Source organism: Saimiri boliviensis, chromosome 6 (assembly GCF_048565385.1).
Source record: "Saimiri boliviensis isolate mSaiBol1 chromosome 6, mSaiBol1.pri, whole genome shotgun sequence".
NCBI lineage: Eukaryota > Metazoa > Chordata > Mammalia > Primates > Cebidae > Saimiri > Saimiri boliviensis.
The window spans coordinates 40,994,891-41,015,374 of NC_133454.1; the positions used below are offsets into that span (position 1 = coordinate 40,994,891).

Sequence of the window (20,484 nt, forward strand, 5' to 3'; positions counted from 1 at the left end):
TTTCAAAGAACGTCTCCCTCCGAAGTGGCTTTAAGAAGTTCCACTGAGATCAGTGACTGTGAATCCACCAGAACTCTCATCCTCACCATGTGGTAGGTCTAAGTGGTCATCAAATTTGGCCATCTCAGTTCCTGAGCACTGTATCAGGTCTGAAGAAGGCTTCAAGTAGAGGCAGTCCAGGCCTCACAGCATGAACTGCAACCTGGTAACAGGCAAGTGGGTGATCTTACACACACAAAAAAAAAAAAAATAAAAAATAAAAATATATATATATATATATAAAAGGAGGCAACTGGAGGAACGAACCCACTAGAAAACTTTATTTTTCTGTACATTCAATATGTTCTCTGAGTGTATCACCATCACTGAAATATATTGTATTCTTTTTGGAGGGGAAAATTTTGGAGAAAAGTTATAAAAAGTATTTGATTACAAACCTTAAAGCTTCATGTGCCTTTACAACTACTTAAGTGCTTAAGGTCCACTATCACTAAAAAAATAAATAAATAAATCCACAAACAAATATTATGCCTTGACAGGAACACTGGAACATACAGTGTGAAGCTTTTCAGATAGTTCTCATGAGCTTCAGCAAATGAACTACAACATACTCAGAACAGTAAATGAGCTTTAATCAGAAGAGGGCCACTGAGGATGAAGAAACAGAATGAAAGGAGAGTCAAGGGACAGGCAATAAGAGCCCTGTTGGAGAAATATGGCCCTGAAGCCAGAGATAAGAAAGTTGTCTGCAACTTAACATGACTAATATAGACGTCACATGGTAGGCACGTTGATAAGCCCTATGTGCACTTGAGCGTGAGTCCCTGATCCTTACCTGCTGAGAGTCCCAGCTTCACTGACAGGTAATAGTCTTCTTCGCAAATGTATGTGATGCAAACTTGGCATGCCCAAGCCCCTTTCCAAATAAGAGAGTTAAGCAAAGCTCGGGCTTTATCCATAGATGTAGCATTTTCACATTGTACTTTCTCCTTCTCTTCCTGGTTCAGCACCCTTTTATCTAATAATTCATCCAGTAAGCCATTTATTGTACCTTCACTCACTGATTGGATAAACAGCTCTCTCTTCTCCTTCAGGATCTTGTCTGTTCAGAGCAGAAGGATTTCTCACATCATGAAAACAGCCTCATATTCCTCTCACGTTATCAACAGAAAGAGATCTTATTGAAGTTTCATTAGTAAAATGCCCCCAGAGTTGTTTAATCCCTCTTCTTACTATATAGCTGTCTTACTTGTTTCCCTCAATAGTCCCCGTACAAGTACATGGAGTGGTCTGAAGACTGACTTTACCATTTCCAGGTTAGTCTCTGGAAAAGCAGAGACCATCCTTTTGTGTCCCCTGTTTATATAACTCTAAATAATGAAGTAATAAAACAGAAATAGCCCATTTCCTTTAGGAACAACAGCTGCTAGTACTCTTCCTATGCCAATTCTGTACCCTCTGTTAGACTTACAATATGTAAGAGTTTAATTAAGATTACAAAATGACAGCAGGCTACCCCTAAAGCCTCAGTTCCTTTCTGGGCTTGTTTTTCCTTTCTAAAGGCTGCAAGAGTCTTCTAGTTCCTTCTCTCCTTCCTGTACTTCCTCTGCCTCACTTCGGCTCACCTAAACTTCCAGAGATACTAATTATGGCTTCCAGAAGAGTGAGCCCCTTCCAAAACTCTTTCTTCCCAGGGACATGTCCTTGGAACAGTGAAAGACTCACCAGCCATGGCTTTTCTCTCCTACTGTTCTTGTGTGATGTAAAAGTGAAGCATGTTTCACCTTCCTTTTTACCTTCCTTTTATCCTCTCTTAGCAGAGCATGTACACATATTTCAAAACAACCACTGCACATGCATATGCATGGATTTTTTTTTCAGGGAAAATCAGATTCCTGAACTGTAGATTGCATCGGAGAGTGGATCTTTGGAAGAATTTCTTCACCAGCCCTTGGAACAGGTCAGGGTGAGAGAGGACTGGGACTTGGAGAATAAGAAAAGAATGAGAAAGTATGTGTACAATTAAACTCACACAGTGAAGAGTTTCCCATTCATTAAGAAAGTAGCACAACATTTAGAGAATTGGGTCCACTGCTCTCCCGGGCCAACCTCACATGGGAATTCATGGAAAATTACGTCCCTGTAAAACAATTTTGCTTTAAGAAATGAAAACATTTTTACCAGAATTAAAGCTTTTCTTATTTAATGTCCTTCCTTCTCAGGGGATTCTTTTTCCCAATACAGTGTTTTACTCTGTCACTCATGCTGGAGTGTAGTGGCACTAACACGGCTCACAGCTGCCTCCGCCTCCACCTTCCTGGGCTCAGCAGAGGAACCTAGGCACATGCTACCATGGCCAGATAATATTTTTTCTTGCAAAACAGAGACTCCCTATGTTTCCTAGGCTGGTTTTGACATCCTGCACCCAATCGATTCACCCACCTTGGCCTCCCAAAGTGTTGGGATTATAGGTATGAGCCATCTACCCATCTAGGATGGTTTTCTTTTGAGGGGCATTGCATCATAGAGGCCCAGAGCCAAGACTCTGGACTCAGAATGTTGAACTTAGCATTTTAAACTTCATTTTGTGAGCAAGAAATTGAACTTTCCTATGCATTGGTTCCTTTGTCAGTAAAATAATTTTATTAATAGTACATACCTACAGTTTTCAGCATTAAGTGAAAGAAAAATGTAAAAAATGCATGGAACATTGCCTGGCAAATGGTAAGCAGATAATGAGTGATATTAGTATGATTAATACAAATATTTTACATTAGAAAAAAAATTAAGGATAATTATTTGTGGATTATACAGCTAAGTTTTGTTAGACTCTTCAAGCAGTGCATCCAGTTATTCATTTAACTAATATATATGGACCATATGGTGGGAGGAGCCAGGGGTTCAGTCAACACATACCACAGTCATTTACCCCTTGCTCTCACATACAAAAGCAGAAGACAAATGTGAAGCCCTGAATGTAGTATGTAACTGGGATATTCAGAATGTGCAAAGATGGCAAGTGATGAGAAGAATAAGAAATTAATTGGAGAAGTAGGAGACAAAATATTTGAAGACTCATGAAAACTGTAGAGAGAGAAGCCACGGAAGGCCAGAAGAGGTCTCTGTCTTTGCAAGTACGTGTTCAACTGATTACACCAGAAATAAACTCAATGTGGCCAATTTATTTTATGAATCTCCTTGATGGAACATGGACTAATAACAAAATGGAGATAGTACTTTATGTTGATCAATTTCGTTACCAAAATTTTTCTTGGGTTATTGCCTTATCTTTAGAGAATAAGGACCCGAAGTTACAAAAAACATCCACCTTTTGACATGTGGGCCACCAGTTTTACCTCCTGTGCTCTAGGCTAAGAGATAAATGTGTTTGGTTAGAGTAGAATGCACTGTGTAAGAGGACGATGATGTGGCTTTTAATCCCTGGAGTTTCTCATGATTTATTTTCCATCTTTACTCTGACAATGAGTTAATCTGATTGCAGCAGAATCTTGTGCTCCTTGCTACTGAGAGGATTTGTAGCATGGAAGAAAGCAGAAATTACCTGTGCATCACTTCTCTTCCATTCCTTTATTTTTCAAATTATTTACTGATTCATTTATTTCTCTATTAATTTAAGGATTTCACATGAAGGTTTCTCTCCCAGCCAGAGCCATACACCACTGAGCTGAGCATGCCAAAGTGGCATCCAGGACACAGAAGCCATGACTAGACCATATATCTGGGATGTAGAATAATAAGCCTCAAGCCTCATGTCCTGGGAAAGCAAACACTGAGCCACTAGATTGCAAGATCCCACTGTTGCCTCAAAAATGAAGATGTTATAAACAGGTGACAACTCAATATCCAACTTAGGAGCAAAGGAAATAATTTGTGCTATACACATACACTGAAATACGATTCAGTCATAAAAGAAAAAAATACAAATATATGCAATAACATGGATGAAAACATTATGCTTTCATTATGCGTGAAATAAACCATATACAAAGAAACACATACCCTGTGATTCTAATTACGTAAACCTCTAGATTAGAGATAACTAACATACAGTGATAAAAATTTAATCCCTGCTTATCTTAGGAGAAAGGGGCAGGAGATTGAGGACAAAGGGTATGACAAAACTATCTGGGGTGACAGAATTGACCAAGGTTTTTATCTTTACTTTGCCAATGACCTAATCTGTTTGCAGCACAATCTGTGCTCCTTGCCACTGGGAGTATGTGCAGCATGCAAGAAAGCAGAAACTGCCTGTGCATTAATTTTCTTCCATTCGTTCGCTTTTAAATTTATTTATTTTCTCTGTCAACTTAATGATTTCACACAAAGGTTTCACTTCCAGCCATAGTCATGATCTACTGAGTAGAAGCATGCTAACATGGCATCTAGGACACAGAAGCCAAGACTAGTCCATATACCTGGGAACGAAGAACCATAAGCCTCAAGTCTCATGTCCTGGGGAGCTAAACATTGAGTTACTAGATTGCAAGAGCCCACTGTTTTTCTCAAAAATGAAGAGCTCAAAAAATGGAAACAAACCAATATCCAACTTGGGAACATAAAATAACAATTTGTACTATGAATGTATACTAAAACACTATTTAGTCATGAAAGGGAAATATTGCTAAGATATGCAATAACATGAATAAAAACATGAATAAAACTTTCTTTTTGAGTGAAAGAAGCCATATAAGAAGAAACACATACCCTGTGATTCCAATTATATGAAGTTCTAGATTAGGAGAAACAAACGTAAAGTTATAGAAATTCACTCACTACTTATCTGAGGAGGAAGTGGAAGGAGATTGAGAACAAAGGGCAAGACAAAACTTTCTGGAGTGACAAAATCGGTTTGCCTATTCATTGGGAAATGATTATACTAAATATCCTCATATCATTAATAACCAATTTGTAGTCTCAAAAGGGGTACATTTTTTTGATGTAAATTATTCTATAATAACATTACAGTTTTGAAATGAAAAAGGTGGTAGTAATAATAGACTAATTTAGAATTTTTTTTTTTTTAATTTCAGGACACACACAAATTAGTCATAATTCTGGTAAGAGTAAGTGGTTCTTATAGTGACTGAAATGTAATTACCTGCCATCCACGTTTGATGGGGATATGTAGACAGAATGAAGATAATTTATAGGCCTAACTTATTGACTGAAATATGTACCTGGAAGTAGCACTACATAAGTAAAATTATCTTAAAATGAGTGAATGTAGCAATTCTACTATAAGTAATATTTAAAATGCACATAATGATTTAAAAATCCTTCCATCAGTGTGAAGACTGTGAAACAATATTATCTTAAATGACAGAGTAGATACTACAATAATCTCCAACACGGAAGACAGAAAATTCCTGAGTTTGGGTTTTGGCCGTCCCCTTTCCAAGCCTTAGAACATCATGCACCCTTTCAGTTTATCCCACTCCTCTTCTTATTTATATTTATGGGCTATAAGCACATTTTGAGTAATACAGTTTAGAGCACTCATCAACTGTAACATGTTATTTTATTTTTTCCTTGTCTAAAAACTTCCTCCCTTCTGCACAGCTTATCAGTGTGGATTTTAGCATCTGATAGTCCCGAGGTCAACTTCTGTTTATGAGCTGTAGATCTTAGACAAGTTATGTAGTGTCTCTCAGCCTCTGTGTTCTCATGTATAGGAGGAGGCTCTTAATCATTCTTACCTTCTAGGATGCAATGCCAGGTGTGGAGGGCATGCCACATCACCTATCATTTATGTTAGTCTTCACCTATAGCCCAGAAGCAAGGTCATATCAAAATGTACTGTTTGGTTAACTACTTCAAAATTTTTTCTATGCTTCATTTCAGTATGTTAAATAAGCATTAATTTCATTTTATGAATAAGAAGACCGGGTAAAAAGTTGGCTCAAAACCTTGGTAAGCACATGTTAGAAAATTGGGTGAGAAGCCAGTCCACAGCCTCACTCATTGCTCAATCTGATGTGCTTCCTCCCACTGGCCAGTACCCTGGGAAATCTGAAGTAGGCAAGTAGACAAAAGGCGCTGTTTGTGTCAGTGAAAAATAAATTCTGAGTTAAAAGCTTCTAGACTATGAGAATTTATAACAATCAGGCTCAGAAACATATTAAAACTGATCAGATGGGCAATAGGAAACTATTGCAGCTTTCTAGGTAGGAGAGCCATGTTAACATGCTTCTCAAGTAACTATTTCATATTAAGTGTTTAACAAGGCCTAGGCCCTGCAATAGGTATTTCATCTGTATTGGTTCTGCTAGTCAAACCATTTAAAAATACTGGTACTTGGACTAACCTCAGATTATAAAATCAAAATACCATCCTGAGTCTCACCCTTGAGACTCCATGCACCACAACATCCAGAATTTAATAGGGCATGTTATTTGAGGCATTGCTGGTCCCATATGAACCAGGAGCTGGGCCCTGAGTGGCCTGCGTGTTGGTGACAGGAGAAGGGGTAAGAATGTCTGGGAGTTGGTGCTGACTACAGAAAGAAGCTGCAGAAGGGTAGGAAGGAGCTAGGATGAAGCAGTAAAGAGCTTGCCTGGACAGGCAGGAAGCCAGGAGGTGTGTGGTCCCTTGTGTCAGATTTCTATACCAACAGTGCAGATAACAACTGATGCATAAAACCTTTACAAGTTATAAAGTCTCATCTTGGAACCAGATAGAGCCAAAACCCTGAGGACAGATAGACATGGTCTTAGGTGTGGTGTGCCTTTGTTCTTTTTGCTTACAATTGACTTGGCTATGTGGGCTCTCTTTTGGTTCCATATGAAGTTTAAGGTGTGTTTTCCAGTTCTGTGAAGAAGGTCATTGGTAGCTTGATGGGGATAGTGTTGAATCTGTAAATTACTTTTGGCAGTATGGCCATTTTCACGATATTGATTCTTCCTAACCATGAACACATTGGTGCTAAATATTAAATATGTTTATTATGTATAGACAAAAATAATTACATAAATAGTATATTAAAGAAGAACAAACTTTTGCTTGAGCATTTTAGAAATTCTGTCTGCTTTGTCCAGGCCTTAAACCCCAATGGACCTAATCTTCTCTCTACTATCTCCTTTTAAAAATTATATTACCTTGAATGTGATGATTTGGGAAATTGGTTCTTTATATATAGTGCAATGTATATGGACATTTCACTTTCTTACTCATTTAATACATATAACGATCATATGATGTGGATAATATTATTAATCCCATTTTACGGATAAGAAAACTGAAGCACAGAGCTTGAACACCTTCCCAGTGTCACAAAGCAAGGAAGTGGTAGAGCAAGAATTCAAATCCAGGAGGCCCAGCTGCAGAATCTGGTTCTTCATCATTATTACAGGCCATCTCTCAGAACCTGGTTGTAGAAAAGATGACAGGACTCTGGCACATAGTAAGAGCTTAATACATTCTATTGATTGCTAGAGTTAGATTAGTGTTACTGTCTTATACAGCCCTGAAAGCAGGTGCTGTGCCACCTGCTTTCTTTTGTACTTTTTATACTGCACCCTCACAAGTAAGCTAGATAGCACAGGCAAGTAATAGCTTCTTCATCTGATGAATATTGAGGCTGTATACTTGTCAAGGGATGAGATGAGTCAGAATGAGAATCTAGTTTTTCTGATCCCTAGGCCAGCTCTCTCTAGTATCACAAGCCACCTTTCTTGCAAGTATTGTGCCAAGTCCTCTGAGAAGACAAGGAAGATAATACTGAGGGTAGAGGGAGGTCTGCTTTCAAAAGGCTAAGTGTAGACCGAAGGACAAAAGCGTAAGCACAGGGAAAAATATATGATAACAAAAGAGAAGTAAAAATTTTTTAAAGGGCAAGACAATCTAAGAGTGCTATAAAAGGACTTCAGAAAAGCATGGATTTAAAAGTACTCAGGGCTTTAAAGAATGACAGTGCTTTGAATCCACAAATGAAGAACAAAGGTAACTCTTTTTAAGGAGAGCCTACTGTATATCAGGCATTTTGGTGAGTGTTTTATGTACATGGGCATTGTTCACTCAGCACCACAGTGAAGAAGATGTTAGTAGTATATTCCCATTTTTCAGATGGCAGACTGGCCTCAACCAGATTAAAACTCTTGTATAAAATCACATTGTTAATATCCAGTGGATATCAAACTTAAGTTCACTCTTCCAATTAAAAAACCCAGACTATTTCACGTGCAAATATAAGCAATGGAAAGATACTCCATTCCAATAGAATGTCATAAAAATTTAAAGCACAGAAATCAGAATGCAGACTGTAAAAACAAAATTATCAGGATGATTTGGTTTCTTTATAAGGCACTTATTAGTAACTGATATTTTTCTTTATTTATTTGTCTGTCTAGTTCTAAAAAATTGGCTTCTAGGAAATAATGACTTGTCCATCTTCTTTGCTTCAATACCCTCATCACCTAAAACAATGGTCACATCACATAAAATGATGGTTATCAGTATATATTGTAAAATATAAATGATTTAGAGTGAAAGGAAGAATAAATATCAAATATAGCATATTTGTGAATGAAATTTGTGAAGGGAGATAAATGTTGAAGAATATGAATTACTGAGTTAATCATAACACATTTCTTCATTTTATTTTCATCTATGAAATATTTATTGAGTATCTAATAAATGTCAGGGAATTGAATTAGGATATAAGGATTTATTAATAAAACAAGAATATGGTATTAACCTTTTCCAGAAGGACTTTTGCTGACTACTAGAGAATGCTGACATGTGAATTAGTAACTAAACGCCGATTGAAGTTACAAAGTTAAAGTCTGCATGGTTGGCAGGTGATGTATGGAATCCATTGTTCCACTGAGAGGTGAACAGATTTGGCAATAGCTGATTTCAGAGAACAAAAGCCTGCGGCTATTTCATTCTCTCGTAAGTCTAATGTGGACCAAAAAATTTTTAGGCTGTATTCATATTAATTCACTCAAAATATTTACTGTGACCCTACTAATCATAGATTATACTCAGTGAGAATAGTATACATTAATAAGAACATAGAGTCTTGACTTCGTAAAACTTACATTCCAGTAGAAAAGAGGGACTTAATATAAGTCCACAGGCCAATAAGTAAAATACTTGCTAGTCATAATACATACCATGAAAAACAAATACGTGGAGGGGTGGATTAATTTCCTACTGCTTCTGTGACACATTATCACAGACGTAGTGGCTTGACATGACACAAGTCCATTAGCTTATCGTTCTGGGGGTCAGAGTCTGAAATAGGTTTCACTGGGCTCATGTGAAGGTGTGGGCAGGGCTGTGTTACTTCCAGAGGTTCTAGGGGACAATTCCTTATCTTTCTTGGCTTTTAGAGGCTATTCAAATCTTTTGGCTCATGGCCCTGTGTCACTCTGATCTGTGCTTCTGTTTTCACATCTACTTTGACTCTTTTGCTGCCTTTTTTCCCTTATAAAGACTGTTGGGATTAAATCTGGTGCATCTGGATGAGCAGGGTGTTCTCTCAATCTCAAGGGACTTAATCACACCTGCAGTTTCTTTTGCCATGTAAGGTACAAAATTTACAAATGCAGGTAATTGGGACATGGACAGGTTTGGGAGTTCATTATTCTACCTACCATGGAGGTAATGCTGAGAAACAAGGCGCTTGGGGGCAGCAAAATTTCCGTAAGAAAGTTCTTACTGAGTTGGTGATACTACGTATTCTATGAAACAATTAAAGGGGAATCACCATTCCACTCATTCTGAAACTACCTAGATGATATGGAGAAAGTTTTCTTTTATCTTTGGAGATTAATTTTAAATAATTTTTTGGCAAACTACAGAATATTGAATTTTCAAATCTGAAAAATGAAGACATAGGGAAATTGCAATGTGATAGAATACTGTGACTTTGAGCCCATTTTACAGTGGATTGTAAATTTAAAAGCATGTAATTGTGTTATGATTGTTATGATCATTGTCATCATGAAATAAAAGAATTGCCAACATAAAATCAAATATAATAAGTAATAGTGTTGAAATCTTAAATATGATTTTAAAATATAATTGCAAATTCATAATACCTCCAGTTTTAACAAAATATGTATTTCCTATCTTTGTGAAAAAGGCCTAGCATTATGACAGTCTAGTAGTTCAATAATCACCTCTAGTTTCCAATACAGTTTCTAAATATTATTTACCTCTAAAAGGGGTAAGGACTTCTTGGAGAAGTAGCTAATCCCAGGCAGGGGTCAAAAAATTTACAACATCAATGTAGAACGTTTTCTTGAAGCAAAAAGCAAGGAAGTTCTCATGGGTCATGCTAAAGAGACAAAGGAGCCAAACTAAAGGACTTCCACCAGCCGAAATATGAAAATTTTAACTTCAGAAAGAATAATGTCTTTAAATAATTATTAAAACACATAGGGTATATTAAAAGCAGTGAGTTTGAACTGAGTTTCTTAGAGGGTAGGAGAAACCAAACAAAACTCTTGAGTACCAGTAAAAGTTACCAGTGCACCAATTAATTGATAATTAAAGTGAAATAATTAAGTTTTTATCTTGATCTTTTCATGTGAATTATATTTCTGAATTTGATAATGAAAGTGAAATAATTAAGTCTTTATCGTGATCTTCTCATGTCAATGGTGCTTCAGCCTAATAAAATTAGGAGCCAGAACATAAGGGAAAATTATTGTATTAAGAAGTCCAGGTAATTAATAAATGGTGAAAAAAAATAGAAAATCTATAATTTCACAGGTTGTAATGACAGGTACGATTACGGCAGTGGCAATCAGTGGATGGTAAAATCATTAGTGAAGGTTGACCAGGACCTTTATAAAGAAAGGACCAAGCCGAACCCACAGATCATTTCTAGTGTCATTAAAGCTGAGACATTTCAGGTATTATGTACCTTCTAATATTCTACAGTATGAGGTACTCAGCATCACCTAAGAAGTATTCTTGCAAAATAAAATCAGCCTGAATCTAATCACAATTTTAGAAATAACTTTCAGGCTGGGCCTGGTGGCTCACGCCTGTAATCCCAGCACTTTGGGAGGGATTCACCTGAGGTCAGGAGTTTGAGACCAGTGTGACCAACAGCCGTAACTACAGCATTCAATACAGTAACATGCTATACAGGTTTATGGCCTAGGAGCAATAGGCTATATCATATAGCCTACGAGTGTAGTAGGCTGTACACCCCATAATATTTGCACAATGATGAAATTGCCTAATGGCACCTTTCTCAAACATGTTTAGTAGACATAGGCAAAAACCTATCTCTACTAAAAATACAAAAAGTAGCCAGGTGTGGTAGCACATGCCTGTGATTCCCAGCTACTCGGGAGGCTGGGGCAAGAGAATCGCTTTAATGCGGGAGGCAGAGTTGCAGTGAGCCGAAATTGTGCCATTACACTCAGCCTGGGTGACAAAGTGAGATCTTGTCTCAAAAAAAAAAAAGTAATTTTCACTTGACAACAAATCTAGGTCACAGATGACCTAGGTAGACACCACCAAGTGCCTTGTTTCTCAACATTACCTCCATGGTTGGCAGAATAATGGACTCCCAAACCTGTCTGTGTCTTAATTACCTGCATCTATGAATTTGTTACCCTAATGGCAAGCAGTCAGCCAAATCCAGAATGCCAACTATTCTATAGGACAATTTACCTAATTATTTTAAAAACTTTTTGTACTTAAAAGAGGGAAAATCAAAAAATACTTGTAAGAGACTTAGGTATATCCAGATGCAAAAAGCAGGTATCATTTGCATTTGGATTTATGTGAACCAAGTACGTACTTTTTTCAAAATAAATAATGAACTGAATGACATCACAAAAATTATATAAATATTCATGAGTTCAGACTGATATGTAGTCATGCACTACATAAAGACATTTTGGTCAAGAATAGAATCTATAAGATGATGGTCACATAAAATTATAACAGAGCTGAAAATTTGTCATATAGTTTTTACTATACTATACATTGTTTCATTATTTATAGTGTACTTTTTACAGTTATTTTTTTTTTAATGTTAACTCTGAAACAACCTTAGGCATGGTCTTCAGGCACGATTCCAGAAGAAGGCATTGCCATCATAGGAGATGACAACTCCATGTATGTTATTGCCCCTGAAGACCTTCCAGCGAGACAAGACGTGGAGGTGAAAAAGAGTGATATTGACGATCCTGACCTTGTGTAGACCTAGACTCATGTGTGTATTGGGTCTCAGTTTTTAATAAAAAATTTTTAAAATTAATAATAAAAATTGTAAACAGAAAAAAGCTTACAGAATAAAAATATAAAGAAAGAAAATATTTTTGTACAGCTGTACTGCATGTGTTTCAAGCTAAGTGTTATTACAAAAGTCAAAAAGTTTAAAATACTAAGAAGTTAAAATACTACATAGTTAGAAAGTTACAATAAGCTAAAATAAATATATTATGAAGACATAAAGTATTTTTAACTAAATTTGATATTGGATAAGTCTATAATGTTTATAAATTCTATAGTAGTTTACGGTAATGTCCTACCCTTCACATTCACTCATCCCTCACTCACTGACTTTCCGCCCTTTAGTTCATTTATCATAAGTTCCCTATAAAGATGCACCATTTTTTTCTTTTATACCATTTTTTTTTTCTGTACCTTTTCTATGTTTAGACACACAAACACTTACCATTGTGTTATAGTTAACTACAGCATTCAATGCAGTAACATGCTACACAAGTTTATGACCAGGAGCAATAGGCTATACCATATTGCTTAGGTGTGTAACAGGCTGTGCATGCCATAATACTTGCACAATGATGAAATCACTTAATTACACTTTTCTGAAACACATGCCTGTCATTAAGTGATGCATGATGATAAAGAATGATTGAATAAATAAATAAATGACAGAAAACTTGTAATGCCCCTTTTAGAAAAATACAAATAATATATGTAAATAGCCCTTTCTCAGCACCCTTCTCCTTTGTGGTCACTTTCCTTGAAATTCACAGTCTAAATATGAGGAAGCATCAGAAAAACTTTGATGAGAGACATTCTACAAAATGCCTTTTCTAAAATGTCAAGGTCACAAAATCAAGAAGATACAGAAATACTGTCACAGATCAAAGACTCAGATATGACAACAAAGGGTGATGTGGCCTCCTGGATTGGGAGCAGGCACTGATAAAGCACGTGGTGCTGAGGGTAGCATGACTCAGATTCTAAAGCTGCTTTCATGATATCCATCACTCTTTGAGGGAGAATGGAGGACACCCTAGCAGATGTTCAAATACAGATACATAAAGCTAATGATACAATTAAATATTTGACTGTGTCCTCCTTAAGTTTAATTTCATGGGTTGCAAATAACATACATCTAGAAACTTTACCCAGCGTTCCAATGAATCCAATTTTAGTTCTTTCTCTCTCTCTTTTCATAGTTTTTTAAAATAATTATTATTCTGACATAGGGCTCTAGAGCATTAATGTAACCACACGCACTAATGGTTTAAGAAAGTGACTTTGTCTTGAGAGTGAAGCTTCCTTCACCATTCTCCTTCAATGAGCCCAGAGGAACAGGGAAAAGTGCAGCAGATCGGAAGGCATAGCTGACTTAGGTCATTTCTGCATAAATGCTCTTAATTTTCTCATTCCATGTTTCAGCAGTGGTGAGTGGAGTGAGTGTCCACGACTTCTTGGAAGGCAGACTGACTAACTCATGGCTTCCCTTTTTTTGGACACATGTGCTGGGTATTCTCACACCTCTGTCTCTGCAACCAGTTATTGCCTTAAAAAGAACAAAAGATCTTTTTGTCTTAGGCTTTAGCATTGTATTAAAGTCTACCATAGATGAAAGTTCTTAATTGCAATTGGGCTAGTATATAGATGGGAAGAAATAAAACACCCAAACTCACACCTTCACTTGGGATAAAGTCCCAGTTTATTCAGCCAAGGTTATACTATGTTGTGCATGAAGGCAGCTATACAAAAACAAACAGTTGAAAGCAACTACAGAAATTCTGTCTTGTCCCTCCAAAGTAGGATCCTACCACACTTAAAGAAGAAGCCAATTTCTTGATGAATACTGCATTTTAAAATGTAGATTTAGGCTACTACTTGCACTTGGAAGATTTAAACTAAAAGTCTATGCAGTGCCATTTAAAAACATGTTTACAAATGTCAGGACTTTGTTTCTTAAATCAGAATCAGCTTGTTTAATATCACATTCCAAAATTAGAGTTTTATCTCACCTTCCACCCCTCGATTCTGATTTTTTTTTTTTACCATTTTTTGAGAGGGGGACAAATTCGTACTGCATGTTTGGAATAATACAGTTAACATTGTAGCCATAACTGGCTTGCTTCAACAATCCCTTGTCTCTAAGCATCTTTGACTTTATGCTCTTTCACCTAGGGCATTCTCCTACTGAGTTTGGTATGAAGATCACAATTAAAAATTGATTCCCCTTATCTCCCACCCTCCACTGAGTCATGTTATTAGATACAGCAATCAACTTTCCATGCAAAAGCAGGCAAAAATATACATCTGTCTGTTTTGAAAACCTCCATAGACTTCCAGACATTCAGATATCTTGAGGATTTAAATTATTCATATTAGAACCATTAGCTACCTAATATTTTTACTATTTATTTATTTATTGAGACAGCATCTCTTTCTCTCACCCAGTCTGGAATACAGTGGTGTGATCTTGGCTCACTGCAACCTCCACCTTAGGGTTCAAGATTCTCCTGGTTTAGCCTCCCGAGTAGCTGGGGTTACATGTGCCTGCCACCACACCCAGCTAAATTTTGCATTTTTAGCAGAGACAGGATTTTTTCCATGTTGGCCAGGCTGGTCTCAAACTCCTGACCTCAGGTGATTCACCCACCTCGGCCTCCCAAAGTGCTGGGATTGCAGGCAGGAACCACCTCTCCTAGCCTACTTTTTAAAAGATAGTTTCCCGAACTTCAAGCTCTGTAAATAATTATTGGCTTCTTGAGGGGGTGGGAAATGTTTCCGGGTTATATTGATTTCCTTTTCCCCAAATATGGAAATAGCTACTTTGCAATGAGCCCTGATTAAATTTGGTGAGGAACAGTGTTAGAGAAAAAAAATTTTGATGCTTCCAATTTATTTAGATGCCTATAGAAATACATCTTGTAATTTTTACACGAATATGTACAGTACAGTGAAGCAGTATGATTAGCCAATCCTGAAACAGAACATTTTTTTCTTCTCTCAAAGGGGCCATGAGTTAATGTTTATGTCTTCAATTCAATTCTGTTTTGTTTGACCTTGTGGTAATATGAATGAAAGCTCGTTAGCCCATTTCCCCTATTTTCTGCTCTACTAGATCTATCAAGTTACACATAGTCATACCAAGCCATAATTCCATAATTTCCCTCAAACTTGGGAACACCTATTTATTCATTTACTTTTCCACTTATTTGCTTATTTATCATTTTCTGTCGGATTTTAGCCTTGGTGTGTAATAGGCTGTGCATGCCATGATACTTGCACAATAATGAAATCACTTAATTATATTTTTCTGAAACACATGCCTGTCATTAAGTGATGCATGACGATAAAGGAATGATTGAATAAATAAATGACAGAAAGCTTCCAATGCCCCTTTTAGAAAAGTATAAATAATATAAGTAAATAGTCCTTTCTCAGCACGCGTCTCCTTTGTGGTCTCAAATTGTACAAGTATAGGTGGTATTTTTTTCCTGATGTTAACCTAAGTATTAATTGCTTAAAAATACTAACATCCTCCAAGTTTAAAAAAAAAGTCTTTCGTAAACTTAAACCACTTGAAATATCACAGCAATTGTCACAGGGTTGGGTCAAAACAAAGGCTATGATGAAAACAATCAAATAAGAACCTGTAAGATTTTGTGGAAAACATCCCTTTAAATTTTCATGGGCATGAGCATTACTCTGTCTTTTTAGCTAGTTAGCTTGAATATTTCACTTCACTCTAACTAATTGGGTAAATGTAGATGTTTATTATTGCAGTCTTGTAATATTCAACATTTACAAAATCTAGTTAAGAATCACATGATGTACAACCACAGTAATAGTAAGAATTGCCAAATCTTTTCAGGCTTTACTGAAAAGTTTTAAGTGGATCAGTTATTGCAATCTCGATGTTTCACAGTCTTCCAACTTAAAGAAGACAGCATTATTGTGGATTACGATATGTCCTGATGAGAAAGCCAGTATGCCCTGGTCTCTGCCCAAGTTTGTGGTAGAGCAACAATCAGTCCCCTCCTCTACTAGAGAAACAGCATTCAGAAGTATTTCGCATTCTGTCCTATATCCGACAGTCCCTTCCTGGGACTCAAGTTTGCCCTTTCATTCTGGTGCTCTTTCTTCGGGTTGTAACTGATGCTTTGCCCAACTCCTGAGTTTTTTTTCTTTTTCTTTTTCTTTCTTTCTTTCTTTCTTTCTTTTTTTTTTTTTTTTTTTTGAGACAAAGTTTTGCTCTCGTTGGCTAGGGTAGAGTGCAATGGTGTGATCTTGGGTCACTGCAACTTCTGCCCCTGGGTTCAAACGATTCTCCTGCCTCAGCCGCCCGAGTGGCTGGGATTACAGACACACACCATCAAGCCCAGCTAATTTTGTATTTTTACTAGAGATGGAGTTTTGCCATGTTCGCAAAACTTGACCTCAGGTGATCCACCCACCTTCGCCTCCCAAAGTGCTGGAAATTACAGGCGAGAGCCACGGCAACCAGCTAGAGGGTTTTTTTGTTTTGTTTTGTTTTGTTTTGTTTGTATGGTTGTTTGTTTGTTTAGCATGATTGTGTCTAGGATTTCTGTGCACAGTTTAACCTGACTGTGGGCTCAAACCCTTTAACCTATCCTCTATTCTTTTTTTTTTATTTTTCAGATCCAAAAACCTTCGTACCACATTAAAAACCTTGGACACGCCGGGCGCGGTGGCTCAAGCCTGTAATCCCAGCACTTTGGGAGGCTGAGGCGGGTGGATCACGAGGTCGAGAGATCGAGACCATCCTGGTCAACATGGTGAAACTGCGTCTCTACTAAAAATACAAAAAATTAGCTGGGCATGGTAGTGCGTGCCTGTAATCCCAGCTACTCAGGAGGCTGAGGCAGGAGAATTGCCTGAACCCGGGAGGCGGAGGTTGCGGTGAGCCGAGATCGTGCCATTGTACTCCAGACTGGGTAACGAGAGTGAAAACTCCGTCTCAAATAATAATAATAATAATAATAATAATAATAAATTAAAAACCTTGGACACTTTGGAAATATACATATGTAACTGAGTATTGTGTTGATATAACCCATTTGAGAAATTTAACCCTTGGCCAAAAGGTAAGCGCTTACTTTGTCAACTCTCTCTGCGAGTTTGCCAGGCTCCCGCTGACTGGGCTAACAAAATAAGAAGGTAAGGAATTGTGCTTGAGCTCCCTTGTGTTGGCTTGGCTCCCTGAATCTATACAGCGGGTTCAAGCAGGGGAGGCAGGAGAGAAGTGGTCAGACTGCTGAAAGACTGAAAAATTCCTTCGGAAACAGCTCTCAGGTTTCCCTTTGAGCATCTCTCTCTTCCTTCCATTGACTTCCAACAGTTCTTCTAGAATGAAGCAGTGGCTGAAGATGTGTGTCTTCCTTTCTGTTCCTTGGCTAAGGCAATCTGCAGCATCAGCATCTTAGAAAGGGGACAGGATCCTGAAGAGAAACTGAACATGGGCACTAGATACAAGAGGCTATGAATTGGGTCAGAACTCACTGGAAGTAGGGGTCTATGCAGAGCAGGTCAGGCGTGGTATATCCACGTGGAGTTTTACCCTGGACCCTCTTATCCTGTGGCTTTCCCCAGGACAGTCTGCTCAGGTATCCTCTCAAGAGGTGAAAGGGAAGCTGCACTCTTGTTACACCACTGCCATTATCTACTCAAGCTTACATCATCATGTAGGGAGACTTTAAGTTGGTAAACGAGATGTTTGTGTTGGAGGCAATCATGCCAGCATGTGGAGGAAACAGGCTTTACCAAAGAGCTGGCAGAGAGCTATTGTTCAGGCCCACCTGGCCTTGGCTCTGCTTTCTCCTCCAGAGGAAAGCTTGATTGAAGAAGCAGCAAGTAGGTTTCTTGCATCGTTTCCTGGGTATGTATCTCATTTGGCAATCTCACAGGAAGAAGAAGATGTGACAGTGGCTTTGGCTGCATTCAGGCATTCCTGGTTTTTGTCTGTTAGCATTATTGGCTTCAAATTGCAAGGAACATTACAATATATACTGAATGTTATGTATTCACAAAAGCTGATTTAATAAATCAGCCAAGTATTTTTATTATTAATCTCCTTTTCAGGTAAGTAAACTTTGAGAGGAATACCCAGGTGACCCTGATGTAGCCCTCTATTTTGTACAATTCCTATGTCAGGAAGTTTATGACTTGAGAAGTAGGTTGTAGGAAAGTCCAATTTTAAGCAAGACTAATTATGAGAAAGATGGGATAGTTCTGTTTCTATAGAAAAATAGGAGATGGATGGTGGGGAGATGATCACAGTCTTTGTCACAGTCTTGGAAAGTTCCTGACAGGTTTATCTCTGGCAACTTGAAGTGGTAGTAGATTGTTAAGTGACTTTGTCACCCAAAGAAATTTTTCTAGTTATTCTGTCAGCTCTAATCCCATTCCTATATTCTCTATGAATAGAATATGCATGTGTCCTGATGTAGCAGTTGCCCTAGTGTTCTGCTGGATAAGCTTGCATTTTAACACTCAAATTTATCCCAGTTTAGTACAAAAACGATACATCATCTTATCCATGGCCTTTATACAACACCATTTTCTACATCCCTGCCCTCTCACAGTTCCCAAATCGTATAGGGAAATGGAGTAACCATCTGTGAAATATAAACCTGGGGCATAATTTTTAGCTCCTTCCAGAGAAGCATGACTTTCGTGTCACTAGAACATTCCCTTTATAGGGAAAAGAAATTAGCAGAAGTTCCTGTGCACTGTGGTAGGCATCATAAAATTCTCACAATTTTTTATTGAGTTGTGAAGACTGGCAAGATTTTTTTTTGAGAGAGGAAATGTTTTTATTTTTATTTTATATTGTTAAATGATCATTTTTTTCCTAATTTTTATTTTAGATTTTTGGGGTACATGTGCAGGTTTGTTACCTGGGTATATTTCTTAATGTTGATGTCTGGGTTACAAATAATCCCAACACCCAGGTAGTGAGTATAGTACCTATTGGTTAGTTTTTTACCTCTAGTCCTTTCACTTCCTCTCCTTTCTAGTAGTCCCCATTTTCTATTGTTGCCATCTTTATGTCCATGAGTACCCATGTTTTGCTTGCACTTATATGTGAAAATCTGCAGTATTTGGTTTTCTGCTTCTGCATTAATTAACTTGGAATAATGCCTTCCAGCTGCATATATATTTCTGCAAAAGACATTATTTCATTTTCTATGGCTGCATAGTGTTCCATGATGTATATGTGACACATTTTCTTTAACCAAGAATTGGAAAGTTTTATAAAGGTGAAGCTTAGATTAAATTTTAGTATATTTTGATACAAAGTTAATCAAGACTTTACATTAATGTGGGCATAGAATGAATACTGTGGTTGGATTTTGCCATTGATATCCTGGCTAACACCTATCTACCAGTTTCTTAAAGTAATAGTTTTGAGACTTGACCTGTAAATTGGTACTCCTTCATCACATAGAAAGGCATCTTACAAGGAGGTAGAGCTATCAAACAGGCTAAAGATATTATCACTGACATCCTGGGGAATTACGATTTATACAAACCTTCATGCACTCCTGAATCCAAATCAGATTCTCTACATTCCAGTTTCAGGATTCAAGTTGCTCTTCCTTTTTACTTAGAGTGATTGCAAGAAATTATTAACAATTAGGCAACAATCACGGTCTAGAGAAATCACTGCTACTTAACAAGGCCTCCTTTAGCTCTTTTATCTTGTAATAAATCGGTTTATCACATTAGTTCCTTGTCATATCTGAAGATACAAACTATGGCCCAGGGAGAGCAAAAATATATTTATATGGTGATGTGAATGGGTGACAAGAAAATTTAAAAAATCCTTGGAAGTATACGAAAAGAGAAGATCCCAACTGATTATAAACATCAAATCAAGGAATTGGACCTCAAGGGAAAGACCTGGCCAAGCTGAATTATCTACTCGACAACTCTGCAGAAACAAATAACTTCAAAACCTCCCAATGGTTTACTTCTTACTCATACTCTGTGTCCACGGGGGTTTGTGATGACTACCATGACATCCTTACTCTGGAACCCAGGATGAAGGAGTAGCCTCTTCCTGGAATACTCTTGGTCATCATGAAAAAGAAAAAAATATGTGTATTTTACTAACTATGCACTGGCACTTAAAGCTTTTTTGAAGTTATACCCATAATTTCCACTCACATTTCACTGATCAAAGCATGAAGCCTCCTAAGTTCAACAGGATCTGGATATGCAATCCACTGGAAGGAAATACAATGC

At 37.4% G+C, this 20,484-nt stretch overlaps 1 protein-coding gene across 2 annotated transcripts in view; it reads right to left on the reverse strand.

The window, feature by feature from the left end:
- Positions 1–20,484, reverse strand: part of LOC141584822 (putative caspase recruitment domain-containing protein 17P) — a 30,909-nt gene that overhangs the window by 1,123 nt on the left and 9,302 nt on the right. Inside the window, exons 1-2 of one of the 2 annotated variants that reach the window (XM_074400499.1) lie at positions 1,726–20,484; positions 836–1,102 (exon numbers count right to left, since the gene is read on the reverse strand). The exon at positions 1,726–20,484 is cut by the window's right edge and continues 9,302 nt beyond it. In XM_074400499.1, coding sequence (XP_074256600.1) covers positions 836–1,102; positions 1,726–1,732 — 274 coding nt within the window. In that variant the 5' untranslated portion in view covers positions 1,733–20,484. The other variant, XR_012518023.1, reaches the window with a different exon arrangement.